Genomic DNA, 21,623 nt, shown 5'->3' with positions numbered 1-21,623 from the left:
AGCACATACTTGCCTCCCTCTCTCCTCTCTTAGCCCCATCAACTTCCAGTACTTCATCTCCCAGAAAAATAAGGGATCTAAGCAGACAACTAGTAGGTGTCCACAACAATAGTACTTACCACATGACCCACTTCTTCTTATGTCTAATCCTTTATTGGACTGTGCACCACTTAAAAATCAGGAGTTGTTTTCATTTTTCTATCTCCAAGGCCTAGAGAGTATGTTAAAAGACATACATATACGTTTATTTAAAAATTCAATTTGATACCACATTAAAATGGGCCCAGGATCAGACACCAAAGATCTGACTGTCTTGAATGCCTTACCTCACTTCCGTCCCATATAGTCATTTGATTATTCATACCCTTAATCTGGAAAACTAATCAAAATGTATTTTTAAAAGAATCTTTTAAAGGTCAGTAAACAAAAAATTAAAGAAAGAAGTGAAAGAAAAGTGTTTTCTGTCTATGTCTGCCTTGAGAAATCCTGCACATGGGACAAGTTTCTCCAAAATGAATTTCTCCAAAATGCTACTGTTTACTTTTGTTCAAGAGGACTGTACTAAACTATCCATATTTAAGTGGCACAGATTTTAATATAGTGAAATAAAACAAAGTCATATTATCTCAAAATCAGAGAAAGTTAGGCCTTGTATATGATAAATATCCTCTTACTCTTTCCCCTCACATCCTCTCCTCACTCCCTCCAGTCCTATGTCAACCACATAGTGCTCAGTCCCCTCCAAAGTCAAAGTATATCTATCCCAGCAGAAAATTAGCTCAAGTCCATCCATAACTGAAAAAGGCCTAACCCCATGCTGTGGGAGTAGTATTTGGAATGTGAAGACTAAGGTTGTCTCTGGCACTTAACTACTGCTGGCCCCATTCAAGGCCAACACCAGCCAAAGATAGGACCCAGCTTGAGTCTTGATTATCACTGCTATGTACACAGCAAGCATTTGATAAATTTCACTCTTGAGGAACACTGCTTACCCTCTAAAAGCAGTTACTTTCTCCTGTTTCCATGCCCATACCACAGCAATTTTAGATATTCAAGACATGGAGTCATTGTTTACTAGGCTGTTAAAATTAGGAAAAACAATAGACAAATCCTATAGTGATGAAGGAATGTTCTACTCAAGAATGGCTTCACAAGTTGGCCCTCTCAGGCTAAGGGCCACTGTCTTCGCATCTGATTCTCAGATGCTGGGCTTCTCAGTCCCTCCAGAGATCATTAGATCCTTAATAACAGATCAACTCTAATGAAAATAATGTAACTTACCGGAATATCTACATAGTCCATTTTTGTGGTTGGCTTTCAGTGACAGTACCGTCTTTCCTAATATCAGCCATTCTCTAGAACTGTAGCTTAACACCAATCAGTCTGTACCATTAAGTAAACTTTCCTGATGTGCTCATAGTGGCTTGAAATGTATTGTTTTTTAAACTTGCATCTTTCTTGGTTGCATCTTCTCAAGTCTCCGTAAACGATTTGTCTGTTGTGAAAGAATACACTGTATTCTGGACTGGGTCTTCTATCCAGGTGATGAGACAGTGAAAACACATAGTTGGAGAAGAGGCAGAGTAACTGCTACTGTTTACTTTTGTTCAAGAGGACTGTACTAAACTATCCATATTTAAGTGGCACATATTTTAATATAGTGAAATAAAACAGTCATATTATCTCAAAATCAGAGAAAGTTAGGCCTTGTATATGATAAATATCCTCTTACTCTTTCCAGCAACTGCGTTTGTGAAGATCTATTAAGACCGAGGTTGGAGGGGTGCCTGGGTGGCTCAGTGGGTTAAAGCTTCTGCCTTTGGCTCAGGTCATGATCCCAGGGTACTGGGATCAAGCCCCCTATCAGGCTCTCTGCTCAGCGGGGAGCCTGCTTCCTCCTGGCTCTCTGCCTGCCTCTCTGCCTACTTGTGATCTGTCCGTCAAATAAATAAATAAATCTTTAAAGACCGAGGTTGGAACCCTAACTGTAAGGTCAACCAAGTGGGTGACATTGAGCAATTTATTGAGACTCTCAGGCCTGTTTCCTTAACCTCTAAAGGGGGAGTAAAATGAATTAAGATAATTAGGTTCTCAAGTCAATAACGGGGGATGGGAAGAAGGGGAGGAGAGAGGGGGAGGAGAGAGGGGGAGGAGGGGAAGCCTAAATCACAATTACCTTTGTAAATCACTTTAATTATCTATAGTTTATTGACTTTAATGTATACAACACTACACTGTATATCTTATGGGCACTACGTTTTTAGAAGCCACAAACTAAAATAAAAAAGAATGCATATATGCATATGTCTAGACATTAAAGCCATTCTGATTTTAAGCTAACTTTAAAAATGACTACAATGAATGGAGTATGGATAGAGAACACAATTCCGGTGCTTAATAAATGTTAGTGTCCTTCCTTTCTTCTGGGCTTAGATTACCAAAAACTCTCCCACAGCAGTCATTTTTATGCGGTTATGTCTGAGATGCGGGCAGTGACTTAACCAGCGAGTACTCTGAAGGAAGAAACTTTGAAACTCGTTTGGGGTTCTCACCCTGGCACTGGAACTTAAAAGCGCCCCAGTAAACAGGTGGATGAATTATTACTTAGCCTAGATTAGAGCCCAGGCCGTCTCAACGTAAAAATAATAACACCACAGAAATTTTAAAAAACAAACTTCACATCACTACCTCGAAGCGGTACGCAGCCCTTAACTCAGGAAATGCTTAGCCCAGCGCTTCCGGCTTCCGTAGTCTCGCTCCATTTCGCGAGACCGAGGCGGAGCTTCTCCGCGCAGCTCCTCGGTGCCGCCGCTTGGGGCGGTCCCTGAACACTTCCGGGAGACGGCTGTGTAAGTGTCCGTGATGTGCGCTTCCGGCCTCTTGCAGGCTCATTCCTTAGCCTCCGGGACCACCAGGCTGAAGTAGTGGGTACGGAGCGGGGGTACTAGCGGTCCACCTGTGGTTGGGTCCAGCAGTCTCTAACCATGGACCGGGACCTTCTGCGGCAGTCACTGAACTACCACGGGCCGTCACTGCTATCCCTGCTCCGCAGCGAACAGCAGGACAATCCGCACTTCCGGAGCCTCCTGGGGTCGGCGGCCGAGCCTGCCCGGGGACCGGCGCTCCAGCAGCAGTTACAGGGCAGGTAATGGGACGGCTGCGCCGCTGCGAGACCGGGGAGGGGACGCAGGTCGGGGCCCCAGTGCTGCAGCCGGGTGACTGAGTCGAGAACGAGCAGAGCCGCGGCCGCGAGCACGTGAGGATTTGCGGAGCTGGTGCAGAGGGCGGGTTGGAGAAGGCTCCGCTCTCTGGGTGTGAGGGAAAGGGGGGATGTGGGCTGAACTTTTTTCTTCGGTACTGCGTAGCAGAGGTACGAAATCTTTAGCCAGAATCCCTTGGGCTTCGTTATCGGGAGCTTCGGGAGTTACTTTGTAACTTTCCTCGCCCTCCACCTACAGGCTGGCGAATGAGGGAATCCCTGATTAAAACTTTTTCTTGGAGGATGTACGGTCCGGAGCTTAGGATGGACCCGATTGGGCGATGAAAACCATGAACTTATAAGCTTGGATGTACTGAAAGGTTTTGCCCATAAACCAGTTTTCATAAATTTTGTTTCCTTTTAAGAAAAGAGAAGAGAGTGGACAACATTGAAATACAAAAATTCATTTCCAAGAAAGCGGATTTGCTTTTTGCACTTTCCTGGAAATCGAATGCACCTGCAACATCTGAAGTCAATGAAGACAACGAAGGTGAGTTTGTTAAAACATTTTGATTGCGGTTTGGGGTATTTCACTGTACCTGGGATGAAGCAAAGTACAATGCTCTTGTTAGTAATTTTCCTAATTTTTTTTTTTTCAGATGGTTATGCAGTCATGCCACCTTTAGAGCAGTTCATGGAGATACCTAGTATGGACCGGAGAGAGCTGTTTTTCCGAGATATTGAGCGGGGTGATATAGTGATTGGAAGAATAAGTTCCATTCGGGAATTTGGGTTTTTCATGGTGTTGATTTGTTTAGGCAGTGGCGTCATAAGAGATATATCTCACTTAGAAATCACAGTAAGTTACTTTTCAGTTATTTGATTGCTTCTGTTTTTGGTAAGAGTCCTGTCAATGCAAGAATTATGTCTTTGCATCCACTTGTGCTTGGGTGTACAATGCTGACACAGTTTTGAAAAATAAATATTAACTGGAGAAAAAGTATATTTTCCTTTTTAAAAAATGGTAACGATTATCTAGTTAGTTTCCTCCTCTATTTCTGGTTTCTGGAGGTTTATTTGGTTCCTTTGGTTGGCAGGGATAGGGTCCTTCTTTAAATGCTCAGAGATATCAGTGGGTATGGTGAGAGTGGTTGGTATTCCAGGTTTATTTCTTCTAGCCGAACATGTTCTTACTTACTTAGTATTTGAAATTAGACACCTACATGTGGATAATTTGGAAACAAATTTATTTTTATATTTACAGTAGTTAAATGTAAATTATTTGTATACATACATTATAAGATACTTTGCCCAAGATGAATTGTCTTGAATTTGAAATATTGTGTTAATTTAAAAGATTTGATAATTTGCTGTCTGTCAAGGCAGATGATCCAGGAAGAAAAAGCAGAATAGACTGGATAACGGACATAAACTTTGGAGAATTCACATTTAATTTTCATTAGAATTCTACTTTCTGGACAGTTTCACATTTTTCTTTAACAAGTATAAAATATAAAATATAAAAATATTGTTTCATAATCCATATTTATATTTGGTTCCTGAAACTAATTGCAAATTTCATGAGATTTTAGTTTTTGAACTGAACCAGAAAACTTGTTTTACTGTGTTTGGGCACAGGCATTGCTTATAATTAAAATCCTTATTTTAGAGTGCTAGGTTTTTTTTAACATTCTTGTCAACTATTAGCTGATTGTACTGAACAACTAGGGTAAAAAATGATACTTCTTACCAAAGAATGGAATGTCTGGCATTTTAAAATACTTCTCCTTGCAGGCTCTCTGTCCATTAAGAGATGTACCTTCTCACAGTAACCATGGGGATCCTTTATCATATTACCAAACTGGTGACATTATTCGAGGTGATCATTTTCATCATATTAATAAAAAAGTAACATTTCTCAGATTTTTGTTTATATTAATTTTGAAAATCTGTCTAATGAGAGTAGTGTTTGGAAAGATTTATGTATTTTTATGTTAGTTTGCATTTTCTTGTTAATCAGCTTAGTTTCCTTATTTTTTTAAGCTGGAATCAAAGATATTGACAGATACCATGAAAAGCTTGCAGTGTCTCTGTATAGCTCATCTCTTCCACCACATCTGTCTGGTATTAAATTAGGTGTAATTAGTTCTGAAGAGCTTCCTTTATACTACAGGTAACCTATCTACATGATTTAAAGAAATTAATTACAAAACAGTTCTTGATTAAAAAATAGCACATTATGTCCAATTTCTAAAATTAATTTCTCTTATTTCAAAATATGCTCATTTTATTTTTATAATCCTTAAGAAGCCAAAATAATATTTCCATACCTTCATGTATAAAAATGATATGAGTATTTCTTTTATAGAAATGGGACATACTAATTATGTTTGTCATTTTTATATTTTGTTCCGTGTGTTTTGTTGTTTTAGGAAGAGTGTTGAACTAAATAGCAATTCTTTGGAATCCTATGAAAATATCATGCAGAGTTCCTTGGGATTTGCTAATCCAGGAGTAGTTGAATTCCTTTTAGGAAAACTAGGAATAGATGAATCTAATCCACCATCTTTAATGAGAGGTTTGCAAAGGTATAGTATATTAGTTATTATTAAGTGGTAAGGTAAATGGTGCTGAGCTCAAAATCTATATAACTCAGAGACATATTTGACTGTTTTAAGCCTGATGGCAGCAATATGCCAAAGAGTGAATGAACCAGGTGATCCCAGTTTCCTTCTGGAATGGAGTCTATTGTGATTACATGTATAGAGAAAGACGAACAAAGTTTATAAGAATGTTTATATATTTATGTTAAAAATACTATTGAATGATAATAGTCATTCCTGAGAATTTAAGAATATTGTTTTATATGAGGGGGAAGTAAACCATAAGGGACTCTTAATAATAAAAACTGAGGGTTGATGGAGGGGAAGTTAGGAGGAGATGGCCTAAATGAGTGATGGGTATTAAGGAGGGCACCTGTGTTGAGTGCTGTGTATTATATGAAAGTGATGAATTACAAAATTCTACTCCTGAAACCAGTATTCCACGCTACGTTAACTAATTAGAATTTAAATAAAAATTTGAAAAAAAAAATACTGTTTTGTGGATGGAATATAAATTTTTTGCCTGGGATTTACTTTTGCAGTGTTGAATTTTTATCTATAAAGTATTACCCAAAAAAAGAAATGTATCGTTTGACTTTTATTTTCTTTGAATAGCAAAAACTTTTCTGAAGAAGATTTTGCTTCTGCATTAAGGAAGAAACAGTCTGCATCTTGGGCTTTAAAATGGTATGAAAACTTTGTTTTTCAACAGTTGCATTATCTACTCTAAAAGGCAGTAATTTTTAAGTCATTATTAGGACCAAATTCGTTTATAAATGAATTGAAATGATGCCTTTTGACATTAACTTTTTTGTAGATGTAAATGGTGTTATGTTATAAATTTAACAGACTTAACCAACAGTTTCCATGTTTTTCAAAAGGAATTAGTATATTGTTGTATTGATTTCATAAATACTTGTTAATGAAATTATCCAAAAGCAGGGTACTTCCTGGGTATATTGAGAGTATTGAAGACTAAATATTAACCACATTAGATTTGTTATAAAAATTTATTCATGCTAACATTGTTTGGATATTCTGAGAAATGTGTGTGATGCTTTACAAATATCTTTTTAGTGTGAAGATTGGAGTTGATTATTTTAAGGTTGGACGCCATGTAGATGCTATGAATGAATACAATAAGGCTCTGGAAATAGACAAACAAAATGTGGAAGCTTTGGTAGCTCGTGGAGCATTGTAAGTGAATCATAACTTTTAAGGAATATTGATAAGATAAATGTGTACAAGATTTATGAGTAGCTCACAAGATAAATTCTCCTAATTTATTTCCTGTCTCTAGATATGCAACAAAAGGAAGTCTGAACAAAGCAATAGAAGATTTTGAGCTTGCATTGGAAAACTGTCCAACTCATAGGAATGCAAGAAAATACCTCTGCCAGACACTTGTAGAAAGAGGAGGGCAGTAAGTAAGATTTTGTTTAAAATTAAGTAGAGATCTAATGTTCATCCAACTACTATAAATAAAATCTTGTACTTAACATAAGGAAATAGCATCTTTAACTCAATTCAGAACACCCTTAGTTTCAATTTTGGTTTAAAATGTTTTTCAAATGTAGTCCTCTTTAAGCTTTTTAGTCTTTTTTTCCTTATTACTGAGGTTCTTTATGATTGGAGTTTGGAGATATTTTAGTGTCTTAAGTTTATTGTTCTGAACATCTGTTTTCATTATGTAAAAATAAAAATGTAAAGGACAAGAAATTAAGTACTCTTTTCCTGGACATACAGAAGAAGTTTTTGTTTTAAACTGAGGGTTGCTAGAGTGGAGGGCGGGATAGGAGGGATGGAGTGGCTGGGTGATGGACATTGGAGAGGGTGTGTGCTGTGGTGAGCATTGTGAATTGTGTAGGACTGATGAATCACAGACCTGTGCCCCTGAAACAAATAATATATTATATGTTAAATAAATAAAATTAAAATAAAATAAAAAGTTTTTGTTTTAGTAGGAATTTGATTTCTAATTCTTTTCTCATTCTGGTAGTATAATGCCAGAAGTATGAATTGAGAGTTCTGCAGTTAATTGTGACTATTTTGCTCTTATGTTTGCTGTTTGCTCTGCTCTATGCAGTAAAATCCACAAACTCAGATTAAATGGAAGAGCAAATCATTAAGAACCAACCCTGCAATTTTTGTTACTATTCTGATATGCTGGCAAAATACCTGGCATAGTAGTTGTGTTATAAATATTTAATGACTAATGGGCTAGTCTAATTCCTAAAATATTGTGAAGAAATAATATTCCAATATAAATAATTTTAGTAAGTCTGCTTTAATAATTAAGAATTTATAACAATAGTATCTTTTTGCAGCTAATTTTTTTAAATAGAATTATCTTCTTTCTGTTTCTTGAATTTGCCTAATTATTCCAGTTTGTATGATCATTCCAGAATTCCACATTAAGGAGTTTTGCAATATTTGTTTTTAATTCAACTTTAACTTTAGACTCAAGTGACTGTAGCAGCTTTTTACTTTCTCACTAGGTAGATAGTTACTAAAATATGGCTGTCTTATTACGCACATATTGGTTTCTTCTGGCTCAGTGGATAGGAACGTGATCGGTATGTTATCCAAGCCAGAAATGTTAATAGCTGATCCCTTTCTGCCCATATCCAGTCTGCTACAAAAGTGATCCCGTTGAAGCCCTTGGATTTTTGTGGGGTTGGGTTTTTTGTTTTGGGTGTTTTTTTTCTTTTTCCTACTGTTAAAAAACTGAAAATATTTTCCAAATTCTTTTCTGCTCTGTATACACTTCCTAATTCTGATTTTTCATAGCAGAGACATGAGTTTCATCTAATAATTCTTTCTGCCAGCTAGTTGTGATATAACATGTATGTGTTGGTATTTCCAACTTCATCAGTGAATTTTCCTGGAAAATTTTTCTGCAGAAAGGAAAATTCTTCATAAACTACTAGGAAAAACCAACCTATGTAATTCTATGCTAAAGCTCAAGATTATACTAAATTTAGAAAAGACATTAGCTAATTGTGTTTTCATGTATCATACTGAAATCCCAAAGCTGGACATACAATATGGCTTTAGTTACCAGTAATGAATTGCTACTTTTTTTTTAATTGAGATATAATTGGTATATAACATATTAGATTCAGATGTACAGCGATGATTTGCTGCATATATATATATTGCAAAATAATTACCAAAACATTTGGTTAACATCTCTCATCACATATAGTTAACAATTTTTTTTTAAGATATACTCTTAGCTATATTCAAGTATGTAATATAGTATTACTAACCAAAGTCACCATGCTATACATTACATCCCCAGGACTTACTTATCTTTTAACTGAAAATTGTACATATTGACCACCTTCAGACATTTCGCCAGCACCCTCCCAACCCCACACAACCACCAGTCTGTTCTCTGTATGTGTGAGTTTAGATTTTTTTGTTTTATGGGATCTTTTTACCAAAGAAATAGCAGTAAGAAGTACATGATTTAGGAAATGCTAAATTTGGAAAATGTTACTGAACATGGCTATTCTCTAATAAGTTCTCTCGTATAAGCTTCTGATCTATATGCATATTTGAGGGTTTTTTTTTATTTTTATGAAAAGCAAAATCTTTGTTTCAAATTTAGGTTAGAAGAAGAAGAAAAGTTTTTAAATGCTGAAAGTTACTATAAGAAAGCTTTGGCTTTGGATGAGACTTTTAAAGATGCAGAGGATGCTTTGCAGAAGCTTCATAAATATATGCAGGTGATTCTTTATTTCCTCTTAGAAATTTAGTGATACTTGAAATTGATACCCAAACTTAACTTTCTTATTTGGAATACAATTCTAGTTTACTTAGTCAAGACATTATGAAAACTGTCTTTTTAGATACAACAACTGCTTGGGTTTGACAGTACTTCATAGTTCCTTTGTAGTTGGTACCCAAAAGTAAAAATAGCCCTATGAGAAATTCCTACTGCCTGCATGTGGTATGTGGTTTTCCGAACTATCCTTGTAGTGAGCTTTCCTAGTAGTTACAAATTCAGTGTTGTTGCTATAATTGAGCTAATTATAAATATCTCTTTGAGAAATATTTTAAACTGCCTTTTCCTGTAATACTGATGATGATGTTTTCTCATGCATTTTCTTCTGAATTGGACCATTGCTGCTGTGTCTGTGACATCTGGTGCTGCTCATCCCCATCCTCAAACTGGAAAATGATTTCTTATGTAATCATGCGTCCAACTGGGCTGTGCTATTTTTTAAATGGTTTGTATTTGAACATGGTGGTTCCTCCCTCAATTCACCTTAATGGAATTTATTTGAATTTTATTTTATAAATTTGCATCCTGTGTAAATTTTTCAATTTTTTTAAAAAATAATTTTTCATGTATTATTTATTTTATTTTTTCCCTTTCTTGCACTCTGGGTCATGGGTACCAATGCAATGGCTTCCCCTTTTTTCATGGAATACCAACTGCAATATGGTCCTCGATGCTGTTCTGGCTATTCCAATGATTAATGCCAAACACTTGTATGATTAATTTTTACATGTTAAAAATACTTAATGCTGGATATATGGTGATTTGGGTGTACCCCATTTGGTTTCTGGTGGGGGGCGGTCTTTTGGAAACTGGGTTTTATATAATCTGCTATTTTTAACGTGTGGTTTTTTCCGATATCTGGGTTCTAAAAGAAATCTTTGGAATTAAGAGAAAAACAAGCTGAGAAGGAAGAAAAGCAGAAAACAAAGAAAATAGAAACAAGTGCAGAAAAGTTGCGTAAGCTCTTAAAAGAGGAGAAAAGGTAAACTATAATATTTAGTATTTTTTTAACTTAAAGCAGCTACTGAGTTGAACCACAGTGCCATATGGAGGTTAAAGTAAGTAAAAAAAAAAAAAGTATTAACATAACAAGTGATACATCGTAAGTATATGTACCACAAATTTTTCTGTAAAAGAAAGAAAGCAAAGTGGAATCTAAAGGTAAAATTCTGCCCAAAAAAAAGAAAAATCTTAAAATATATAATAGATTATTTTAATTATCTGTATTTTAGGGAGAAGTGTTTTAGAACTAGAGCAGTGGTTCTCAACTGGGGGTGCCTTTTTTCCCCCGGGGACATTTTTGGTCATCATAACTGGCAAAGTAGTACTAACATCTAGTGGATAGAGGTCAGGGATGCTGCTAAACATCCTATAGTGATACCCCTGCCTCTACCATCACCCTGCCTTCCTAACAAAGAATTATTCAGGTGAAAACGTCCATAGTGCTGAGGTGGAGAAACTATTTATTAGAGGTAGCAGATATAAAACTTCATTTCTCTCCTTCATACATTCAGATGGACTTAAATTTTTTTGAAAATGTTGGAAATGTGACTGTCTCTTCAGAAATAATGATCTGCTTTCAGTGACAGTTATCTACACAGTATTTTTTTCCCAGAAGTCATGAGTGATAGTAAAATTGGATATTGCAGTAACTGAGATTTACAGTAATCACTTATCTAAAGCCACAGCTTTTATGAAACCTTTAAAGAGAACAAAGTAGAACTAGAATCTTTATGGATAATCAGGAAACATTTTTGTACTTAACATATTTGATGGGTTAACTATATTTTTTAGGCTAAAGAAGAAAAGAAGAAAATCAACTTCTTCCTCTTCAAGTGTTTCTTCTGCTGATGAATCTGATTCTTCATCATCATCCTCTTCCTCTTCTGGTCACAAAAGGCATAAGAAGCATAAGAGGAACCGTTCAGAGTCTTCTCGAAGTTCCAAAAGGCCTTTAGCTAAGGCTTCCTCAAGTCAAATAGATCAGAGTAGGAAAGATGAGTGCTTCCCAGTTCCAGCCAATACTTTAGCATCTTTTCTTAACCAAAAACAAGAAGTGGAAAAACTACTGGAAAAGCAGGACAGGTTACCATATCAAAAGAAACAGGTAAAAGAGAAAGATAGATGCTCTCTCTCTTCATCTTCAGTTGAAATACCGGATGATTTTGGAGGTAGGTCTGAAGATCCAAGAGATTTTTATACTCAGGCAAGTAGTAGCAAAACTGAAAAACCATATAAATCAGAAAAACATTTTTCCAGTAAAAGAGATTACTCAGATTCCTTTTACAGGAATTCAGAGGACAAAGTGAAAACTTATGGTTATAGAAGATTTGAAAAAGATACAGAGGGAAGAAAAGAGCACCATAGAAGGTGGGAGCCAGGTTCCGTGAGGCATTCCACTTCACCAGCAAGCTCAGACTACTCTTGTAAGTCAGTTGAAAAATATAAAAAATGCAGTTATTCTGGATCACGTGATTTCAGTAGACATGAGCAAAGATATCCATTAAATAAAAATCAGGGAGAATATGAAATAGAGGGTAGTTATGAGGAGGACATTAAAACAGAGTTTCCAGAATCAGATGGACTAAATAGAAAAGAGCAGTCAGAAAGTGGAATTAAAAAAAATTTACCTCAAAATTTACTCAATATATTTAATCAGATAGCTGCATTTGAGAAAGAAAAAGGAAATAAGCCAAAAAATTAATATGCCGGGGGATTCAGCACCGTTACACAGAGGCTGTTAATGAAAGTTTTAAGTCTTCTAGTCTAGAAGAATCTCTGCTCCTAAAGCTATTTGTAGAGACTACAGAAAGCAGATACTTTTTAGCTGTTCTCAAAGTATATTTGATTCAGTTGTGGGTCTCCTCACAGCTTGATTTTTTAGGCTTTTCATGTGTATGTTTCCATATACTATTTCTTACTGTAATGATTTAAACTTCACCTAAAAATAATTCTCAAAAGTATTGCTTCCTCTCTGTATTATAGTGTATGAGAATTCCTTGGGTCCCCTGCTGCTTGAGAAAAAATTAAATTTGTTCATTGAACACTTGGATTGTTTTCTTCAAAAATTATTTCATTGTCTTTTCTGTTAAATTTTCTTTTCCCTCAGCTTTTGAAAGAGATACACAGTATTTGATTGTTCCTTAAGTACCATTTTATTATTGATCATTTATTTAAATATCAAACTTTTTGTATAACTTCTAAGATTATATACCGATTACCTGTCTTGCCTAATTGACCTCTAAAGCTTGATTTAATTAAAAATGATTTTTGTGCCAGCTTAACAAGTACTTTAGGAATAAAGCCATGAGAAGTTGAATAGGGGCTCATTTTGCTTTTCTCTCTCTCTTTTTAAACCTTATTGTTAGCAGTATAGCCCTAAGAAATTTCTTAACTTTTAAATATTGGCAAGACTTAGGGACTATATACCAGGCAAGATTAGATCAGAATAAAAAAAGAATCCTTTTATCAAAAACAGCAGTGGCAAGAGAAACACTATAAATCCGGTTTTCCCCTAAGGGAAAGAAAATTGTGAAACTGTCCTAGTATTGCGTATGTCCAGTTGGGAAGGCACTGGGCATGTTTATAATTAGCCTACAGCTGGCTTACATTTCCTCTTTTCTTAATACCTCTTTCCTGACAGTTCCCTTGATACCTCCTTTTTTAGGGTCTGGTTAAATGACAAGGCCAAAAAAGCCTGGTTTTACTCAAATTCCAGCAACTATAGCTGAAAAAGATTATGAAAAATCCTCCCAAATTTGAAAACAGAGATTTGGAGATAGACATAGGAGTCATAGTTGTTGATTTATAATGATCTTTAGAATCTTTCCAATTTCAGATTCTTGTGTAAGTGACAAGAGGCCTTTAATGCTACCTCTTTAAGTCATTCTGACCGGTTGTGTCCTGTTTGTGGACTTCAGACTTAAGCGTTGGCAGCCAAATGGAAAAGCTAAAGTTTGTTTTACAGTGGAACAGAGAAACTGGTCAAAAACTATGGGTAATAGCGGTAGAAAAGTCACTCACTCATCTTTGTACAAGAAACTCTTCTTAAAAGAGTCCCTGGTTCTTTCTGTGTATTAATAGCTCCTGTATCATTCCTACATAGACCTACATAGATAGTGGTTTTTGTAAAGAGTGAACAGTATCTCAACATGGTCTTTGACCTTTAGGAATTGCTAGTACTTCTTCAGTATTTTATGTACACATTTACTAAAATCTCTGAGCATCACTATCAATCAGCACTATAATTTTCTAAGGTGTCTTTGTGACTTAATGTTACATTCATATACGACAACTAGGATAGTACCTAATACAGGCCTGCCTGAATTTAGGAATTCCATCTTCCCCAGAGTTTCTTTCCTGGAACATAACTAAACTTCAGAGTATACAAGCCAGTTTCTAAGGATGTGTTCAGGAAACCCACCACAGCAAAAGAATATGGAGGACTGACTTACCAAGAATTGTTAGTAATTATCTTTAACAGTTTTTTTCCTTATCATTATGTCTATAGTTTGTACACACCCAGACTGTGTCTGGACTCCCACAAATAATTTTCTAACATAATAGTTAGATGTTAAGATAACTCCACATTTGGAGATAATGGGTTTGATCCCTGTGTCACCAAATTTAGCATTATTACACATACAAGGTTGGAACTGTTTGTTTAAGAGAGTTAAATAGACTTGTATGCTGGCCCAGAACCAAAAGAACCATTTCACAAATACTGTGCTAGCCTTTGGGTGGTGACTCAGTAATAGAAGTTACTGTGCAGTTCTTATGCCAGGACCTGTACATTTTGTATGTATTTGATCATTTCAGTAAACTTGTGTAGGTAATTCTTACTGTCTCAGTATGACAAGGAAAAAAGCACAGAGAAGCAACTTTGCCAAGGTCATAGAGCTAGTAAGACAATCCCTGCCTCCGTAAAACAGTGTTTAATATTGAATTGCAAGTTCCAAGTAATTTCCAAAGTAATACAGGGCAGAGAGAATAATAACTTGAGCAAACACACAAAATGACCATAAAATTAATCAGTTTTTCGATCTTATAAATCTTCCGCATTTAGAACCATATTTTACAAAAATATTATCTTACTCATTGGATTTGGCTATAGCATTTGCTGGCTATTTCTAAAAACAATAAGATACTTAAATAATCAGCACAAACAGGTTTACTGCAACTTCTGCCTTTCAGAAGGAACTGTAAATGACACTTCTAAATAATTAACAACGGTTGTGACAAATTCTTTCGAGGGTTGAAGGAGAAATAGTTAAGTCTATAGTTTCTAAGTATATATAGGTAAGGACTTATTTAAAAGCCAGTTTTATAATCATACTCCACACTCTCCAAGAGTTGAAAATATTGGGCTCATGTTTTATAGTATATTAAATGGAGTAACATTCTAAATCTGGCGGTCTACCTCCACTGTAAATTTATGGGATTCCTGTTGCAAATCAAATCACACCTAGTTCTTTGTCTACTACAAGAATGTCCTGGGGAAGAAAGGTTGAAAGTACATTCTTAACTCTTTATGCTTGACTGTATCTTAACAAAATAATGTGTTTGACTTCTTTCAAGATCAGAGTTAAGTAATTCATAGAAATTTAAGCTGCTGTTGTTATTAATGTGCAGTGCTCTTTCCTATTGTTTTTTTGGGGGAGGAAATAAATGCTATTTGGGGGTTAAAAACTTTAGAATCCTACCAAAAGAAGAAACAAAAAGACTTCTCCCCCCAAAGCCCAAGAAACCTGTTTCTCTGACTAAAGCAAACCTAATTTTAGGATTTTCTAGGGTAAATGAGAATTTTAGTATTATAAACTATCACAGGACAGCAAATCTTCAGAAATTTCCAGAAACACTATGTCACATTAGAACTGAAGTTGTTTCATGGCTAGCATGAAATAACTGAAGCAAATTGTTTTCTAATCTAACAAACATCAAAATAAACAGTGAAAAACATCATTTTCTCTGCTTATAAAACATGTAGCCTTGTTAAAGAATCTGCGGTTACTGCTTTCCTTTTCTGTGAAGAAAACAGTATGGCAAAGGTTAAGGAAGTTAAGCGTTTCTTTGTCATATGTGAAACCTAAATTGCTTGACTTTTTTAACTTTCACATTTTCCACTAAGTAAACTTTCATCTAGTTATTGCATATTTCTATCACGATCTCAGTGGGCCTCTCATCACTCCACAGCACCCAAAAGCGTAAGGTGGAATTCACTATCTTAAAAGTAAGATTTTTGCTTTTGTGTTTACAACTTATACAAAGAGGTTGAAATGTTTATTTGCTGCCCTTTTTGTTTTTATCATTATTGGAGCTACTGGTTGCACTTGGCGGCCTAGAAATGTCAGTCACTGAAGAGGAGGCAGGGAAGTTCAGCTCTAATACTTTAATTGAAGTCTGAGAGGCAGTACTTGTGGTACTTCTCGATGACCTACAGGAAAAGAAAAACAGCACTATTTTACATTTAATTCAAAATCTATATTACTGAAGACCCCCTCACTAATGGCATTAGATACCATAACCCCATAAGGAATTAGATAAAAAAATATATACTAGTAATACTACTAAATTTTGCAAGCATAACCATTAATGTCAAAAAATTAGTTCAAAAGAAAAAGTAATGAACATAGAGTATCAAACTAGTTCAACAAATATTTATGAAAAAAATATTTTCAGCTATAATCAATTTAGAGGTGGAATCATTAAACATTAAAAAGGTTTTGTAAAAATCATTAAGCATAAAAAGGCCATGGGAATTTGGGTGCTGGCAAGAGTGACTATAATAATAGGTTATGTAATCTAAGCTAAAGATAAGAAAATGAGACCTATTGACAGGATAAAGTGGTGGGGTCATTTGAAAAATGTAACTAGCTATACAATGCTGAAATGCTGAAATTTAAAAATACGGAAATACAGTGATGATCAGGTGATTGCTTACCATGTTTATATAGAGAGAGTTTTGTTCTATTTTAATACTATCTTTTAGGGATACCCCTTTTATATTCTGAAAGTTCTCTGTGGACAAGTGAAAAGTAAATGGCTACTAAACATAGAAGGTTGGGAATTTTAAAATTAGCATCATCATTAATAATTTTTATTTTGTCAGCAAAGCACAAGAGTTGATTAAACATCAATCTACCTGATAGAATTCTGGGTAAATATAAACTGTAGAAGTAAAGAATAATTTCCTTTCTAGCAAAGCAGCAAAAATGAAATAAAACTCTGACTACTTAAAAACTTCATAATGTGGTTTTAATCATAAAAATCATACTCCATATGTCTGTACATCTAAGTTGCCTTTTTATAGTTTAAAAAATTTACTCCAGAGGTGCCTGGGTGGCTGGGTCAGTTAAGCAGCTGCCTTCAGCTCGGGTCATGATCCTGGAGTCCCTAGATTGAGCCCCACATCCCACATAGGGCTCCCCACTCAGCAGGGAGTCTGCTTGTCCCTCTCTCTCTCTGCCCCTCACCCTGCTCATGCCCCCCCCTTCAAATAAATAAATAAAATCTTAAAAAAAAAATTCTCCCCATACTCAGGGTTAACCATGCAAGATGTAACCTCCAAAATTTTACCCTGCTGTATCCTACTGAAATAGCTAAAAGTCACAAAACACTCCATGTTCTCATAGAAACTGTGACTTCAGACAGAAACCAGAAGGAAAGTCTTGCTCTGCTGGCTGTTATCGGCATACATGATACTAACAGAAAGGTGGGTAAGGGTAAGAAGAGCACTGGTAGATCCTGTGGCTGTGGTGGTATTTGCATAGGATAGAGTTAACGAGATGATTTTTAAACTTAGACTTACCTTGTTGATAACAGTGAAGTCTGTGAAGGAGATCTAGAACTCTGGCGACTGCCTTTTGGACCAGCTGTAGGTAGTTCTAAACCATTCTGGAGGAATATTCAATAGCGATCATTATTAGTACCACTCCATTTTCAAAAGAATATATATTTTTTTTAATTTATTTGACAGAGAGAGAGGTCAGAAGGAGGCAGACAGAGAGAGAGGTGGAAGCAGGCTCCCTGCTGAGCAGAGAGCCTGATGCGGGGCTCGATCCCAGGACCCTGAGATCATGACCTGAGCTGAAGACAGAGGCTTTAACCCACAGAGCAACCCAGGCGCCCCTCAAAGGACTATTTTTAATTAGACTTCACTTTATGATAAGTGCCATATTTATTTCATTAAATGTTTAGAAAATATTTTAGCTAGAAGGTACTATTGTTACCTGTTGAAAGTATGTTTGAAGGATAATACGGATCTCAGCATTTTCTTCCATGACATCAACTAGCATTTCATCAATGATCTTGTGGAAATGTTTTACTTCACGAAGTCTGATGTCTTGTTCTTCCAGTGTTTCATCTTTTGTGTCTTTCAGAAGTCGGATTTCCTTGGTGAGTTTTGCACACTGTTGTTAGTCAATAGTAGTCAATTATTATTTAAAACTATTTCCCAGAACTTAATATTTTTTAATGGATGAAGGAGGATTTGGAACTCCAAAATAGATAAATATGACAGGTTTTTAAAAAGACAGCAATACCTGTTTAGTTACTCTCTCTAATTTTGGCTTCTGCTCCTCAGTTTCTCTATTTAGTTGAGATGAATAAGCCTGCTTCTCTGATAATTTTTCTTTGACACTATTTGTTAAATGTTCTATAACTTCTAAAGTATTTTCCATGCTCTGGAGAAAATAAAGTGTTAACATACTTATTGGTTAGAATCAATAACATAAAACTTGCCATTTTTCAAGTATTCATTTAATTTTAATTCATTTATTTTTGTATATAAATACATTATATTGGTAGTTAATAAGTATAATACGGTCTTTGGATTAAGTTTTATATAGAATCCCACTAGAAAGTACTTTTTTGGTACTTGGGGGAAAATAAGTCAAACAGTGGCTATTAAAAGTATGCAATTTTCAAAGATTCAAAATTCATACCATTGGTTCCTTCAAATATTAGGAAAAACATTTTTAATTTTTATATAGAGTTTGCCAAGCACATTGTTTTCTCTTTCAGTGTTGTAGCTTAGTAACTACTTTCTACTAGACTATTTTTATCTTTCAAATTTTATTTAAGGGGGAATCTTTAAGGTAATCTTTAAGGAATTAAATGAAATAAAAGTTCATTAAATAAGTTAGTAGATATATCATGATTAGCTGGCTATGATTCAGCATCTAATTAACCAATCATTATCTGCTGTCCATCCTATGCGTAGTACTGTGATTTTAACTAATTTATTTAATACTTTGGCCACTTATTTTTTTTTCTCACTTTAATTAAAATGAAACTTTTACTACCTACTTTTAAAAATTATCTTCTTTGTACATGATAACAAGACAGTAGACATAATGATAGTTAACTTTTACTAAGGGCTTATTTCTAAAGCCCGTAGAATTTACCTGGATATCTTCCTGTAGTTCCCTGATTTGTCTTTGTTTGTATCTGTATTTTTCATCAATAGCTCTTTTTTGTTCTTCTAGTTGGATTTTTTGTTCATACTCATCACCTAAAATTAGAGAATTCTTTAAATTTTTAACATGTTATGTAGAAAGCAAGCTTCAAGTCTTACATATGTTAAACTTACAACATCTTTGTATACGTTAAAATCCTTATATCTCCTTGTTGAAAAAACAGTATGAGCATGTAATAGCCATTCTTTTGTCAACACACAGCAGCCAATAGGCCGCCATTTTCTTCACATTTGAAATTAATTCACAGAGAAGGGATATGCAATACTGCTAAACTAATAATGGAAATAACAACTTAGCCCTTAAAGGGAAGGGGGAGGTGATTTTCTGACTCAATTAAACATGGTACATTTTTGTTTTCCATGTCTCACAATGTTCCTCTTTAAAAATAATTAACTACCCTTTAATAGCCACATTCATAAAAAAATTTAAAAAACTCCTACATACTGGATGGAGTGACTTTTTTAAAAGATTGTTTGTAATTGTTGTTGCAATTTCTCAGCACTTGCAAGGTGTTTTCTAAAGCATAGATTTCTTTTTCAGCTTTGTTGATCTTAGCATCCAAACTGTCACCTTCCCTTTGAAGTTCTTCTTTTTCTTGAGCGGCCTGTGAAATATGGAATAGAAGTGACTGCACAAAAGTATTGTGGGAGAGAATGTCTGCTTCCAGGGCAGGAAATAGTTTACTCCCAACAATACCAATTTACCTTGGGGCCTACATGCAGCATTAAGCATTCATTCTTGCACTTGATTTAGAGTAGAAGACTAAATCCCCAAGATCTTCAAAACAGAGTACACAGGATATAAACTGATAGAAGTGTAGCAGCTAACCAAAGCTTACATTGAAACTTTCCAACAAAAATTACCAGAAAGCTAAGCAGATATAAAATTTACTGGAAAGAGATAGGGTTAACTGGGACGTGGCTTCAAACTAGATCTATTTAATAAGGAGAATGCATGTTTCTGGCCTGAAAGAGGCTTAGAACACTTTCTCATTTTAAGTCTTAGGAATATAAGAAGTGAGTAAGGTACATGTAGAAAAGTAAATGCATATTATTTCCAACACAGTTATATTGTTATTAGAACTAGGACTCAACATTTTTGAACAGTTAAATAATATTAAAATTGGAGTACTCACTTCAGTTGCACATACTAAAATTGGAAAAAATAAAATTAGTGTGACACCTGCACAATAATAACATTCAAATTTATGAAGCACTCTATATTTTCAAAGGAGAACACTGCATGATTCCACTCACATGAAGTGCCTATAATAGTCAAATTCACAGAGAGAAAGTAGCATGAGGGAAAAATGGGGTCTCTGTTTAATGGGTAGAGTGTTTCAGTTTTGGAAGATGAAAAAGTTCTGGAGATTGAGGTTGGTATTAGTTGCACAACAGTAGGGATGTACTTCATACCACAGAACTGTACACCTAACAATTGATAAATGGCCAATTTTATGTGTATTTTGCCACATTTAAAAAATGTTTAAAAATTAGAGAAAAATAATTGATAAATATGGCTGGGAAAAAAATGCAGTCTATAAATTGTTGAAAACCAAAAATTCTCAGTAGTGGGCATACTCAGTGACTTTTTTCAGCTTAAATGTTACTGGGCTAAACTCTCTAGAGTTGTATCAAAAAAGTTCCAAAGGACTTCCACAATTAAATGTTGGCAGGGATAACATGAATAGATATTTAAAAGTGCCAAAACCCATTTTTAATCAAAATTAAATAATTTCATTTGTTAATTTATCCAGTCCCAAGAATGTGTATTTAATACACATCAGAATGTGGCCATCTGGACAGTGTTTTGGTAATTCTTTATCTCTTAACATTTTCACGGATATTTATTATACTTCAAAATATATTAACACATTTTTACAGTAAATAATACATAATAAAAAAAGTTAATAAAATTTATTAGATAAATTATAATCTATAGTCTAAAATTGGCAACCTTTTTATTTAAAAACATACTGTAGTGGAAGAGACCTAGTCTGAATCAAAACAGCTAGATTTTAGTTGTGGATTTCTTATGAACGAGATGAGTAACATTAAATTAATACATCCTCCTTCTCCAACTTCAGTTTCTTTATTTGCCAAACAAAGGGGCTGGCGTTGTACATTTATATGTATTTCTTGATCTAATTCCATATATACCTTAAACTTCTAAAAACTCTTGTGATTCTATCTGCTTCTAAATCAGATTATAAAATATATACCTTTTTTCCTAGATTTGAAAGCTTATATTAGAAACAATTTTTTATACCTTTCTGTCAGCATTTTAAAACATTTTCTAGTAATTTCATTTTCTAATAGTTTCACTAAATTTTGGTCAGAATTGGACTCTATCCTTATGAAGACCACATAAGACACACTAAGTCTAGCTACAGATAAAGTTTCATTTTCACAAATCTGGCACATGTGAAGTATTAAGAGTAAAACATTTAAATATGCTATGTATTGGGGTGCCTGGGTGGTTCAGTTGTTATGTGTCTGCCATTGGCTCAGGTCATGATCCCAGAGTCCTGGGATGGAGCACCGCATCAGGTT

General features: G+C 34.9%; 2 protein-coding genes and 1 long non-coding RNA gene across 4 annotated transcripts in view; 1 reads left to right on the top strand and 2 right to left on the bottom strand.

The window, feature by feature from the left end:
• LOC116588678 overlaps positions 1 to 2,782 on the bottom strand; it is a 70,589-nt gene extending 67,807 nt beyond the window's left edge. Inside the window, exons 1-2 of the long non-coding RNA XR_004285044.1 lie at positions 2,689 to 2,782; positions 120 to 211 (exon numbers count right to left, since the gene is read on the bottom strand). This is a non-coding gene — a long non-coding RNA (uncharacterized LOC116588678). The remainder of the gene's footprint in view (positions 1 to 119; positions 212 to 2,688) is intronic.
• Positions 2,783 to 2,819: 37 nt separating this feature from the next.
• TTC14 (tetratricopeptide repeat domain 14) lies at positions 2,820 to 12,879 on the top strand. 2 transcript variants are annotated; one of them, XM_032340062.1, is made up of 12 exons: positions 2,820 to 3,145; positions 3,628 to 3,749; positions 3,859 to 4,058; positions 4,994 to 5,078; positions 5,243 to 5,372; positions 5,632 to 5,787; positions 6,418 to 6,489; positions 6,880 to 6,999; positions 7,103 to 7,225; positions 9,419 to 9,536; positions 10,468 to 10,577; positions 11,390 to 12,879. In XM_032340062.1, exons 1-12 carry the CDS (start codon positions 2,985 to 2,987, stop codon positions 12,297 to 12,299), a joined length of 2,307 nt encoding a protein of 768 aa, XP_032195953.1. In that variant the 5' UTR covers positions 2,820 to 2,984; the 3' UTR covers positions 12,300 to 12,879. The 2 variants fall into 2 exon arrangements, with proteins under 2 accessions (XP_032195953.1, XP_032195943.1); XM_032340052.1 differs by having other exon boundaries at positions 3,625 to 3,749.
• A 1,631-nt stretch (positions 12,880 to 14,510) lies between these two features.
• The window catches only part of CCDC39 (coiled-coil domain containing 39), a 53,749-nt gene continuing 46,636 nt past the window's right edge, over positions 14,511 to 21,623 (bottom strand). The window contains exons 15-20 of the mRNA XM_032340039.1: positions 19,516 to 19,675; positions 19,000 to 19,106; positions 18,136 to 18,276; positions 17,824 to 18,003; positions 17,403 to 17,488; positions 14,511 to 16,028 (exon numbers count right to left, since the gene is read on the bottom strand). Coding sequence (XP_032195930.1) covers positions 15,875 to 16,028; positions 17,403 to 17,488; positions 17,824 to 18,003; positions 18,136 to 18,276; positions 19,000 to 19,106; positions 19,516 to 19,675 — 828 coding nt within the window. The 3' untranslated portion in view covers positions 14,511 to 15,874. The remainder of the gene's footprint in view (positions 16,029 to 17,402; positions 17,489 to 17,823; positions 18,004 to 18,135; positions 18,277 to 18,999; positions 19,107 to 19,515; positions 19,676 to 21,623) is intronic.

The sequence above is a fragment of the Mustela erminea genome, chromosome 1 (genome assembly GCF_009829155.1).
Source record: "Mustela erminea isolate mMusErm1 chromosome 1, mMusErm1.Pri, whole genome shotgun sequence".
NCBI lineage: Eukaryota > Metazoa > Chordata > Mammalia > Carnivora > Mustelidae > Mustela > Mustela erminea.
The sequence above is the reverse complement of the archived record's forward strand: the minus strand, read 5'-3'. Positions and strand labels throughout refer to the sequence as shown.

Excerpts from the sequence above, each read along its gene's own strand:
- TTC14 (XM_032340052.1), top strand. The coding sequence starts at position 2,985 with ATGGACCGGGACCTTCTGCGGCAGTCACTGAACTACCACGGGCCGTCA. Across the intron at positions 7,000-7,102 it reads TTGGTAGCTCGTGGAGCATT|ATATGCAACAAAAGGAAGTC; the intron begins GTAAGTGAATCA and ends TCCTGTCTCTAG. Across the intron at positions 10,578-11,389 it reads CTCTTAAAAGAGGAGAAAAG|GCTAAAGAAGAAAAGAAGAA; the intron begins GTAAACTATAAT and ends TATATTTTTTAG.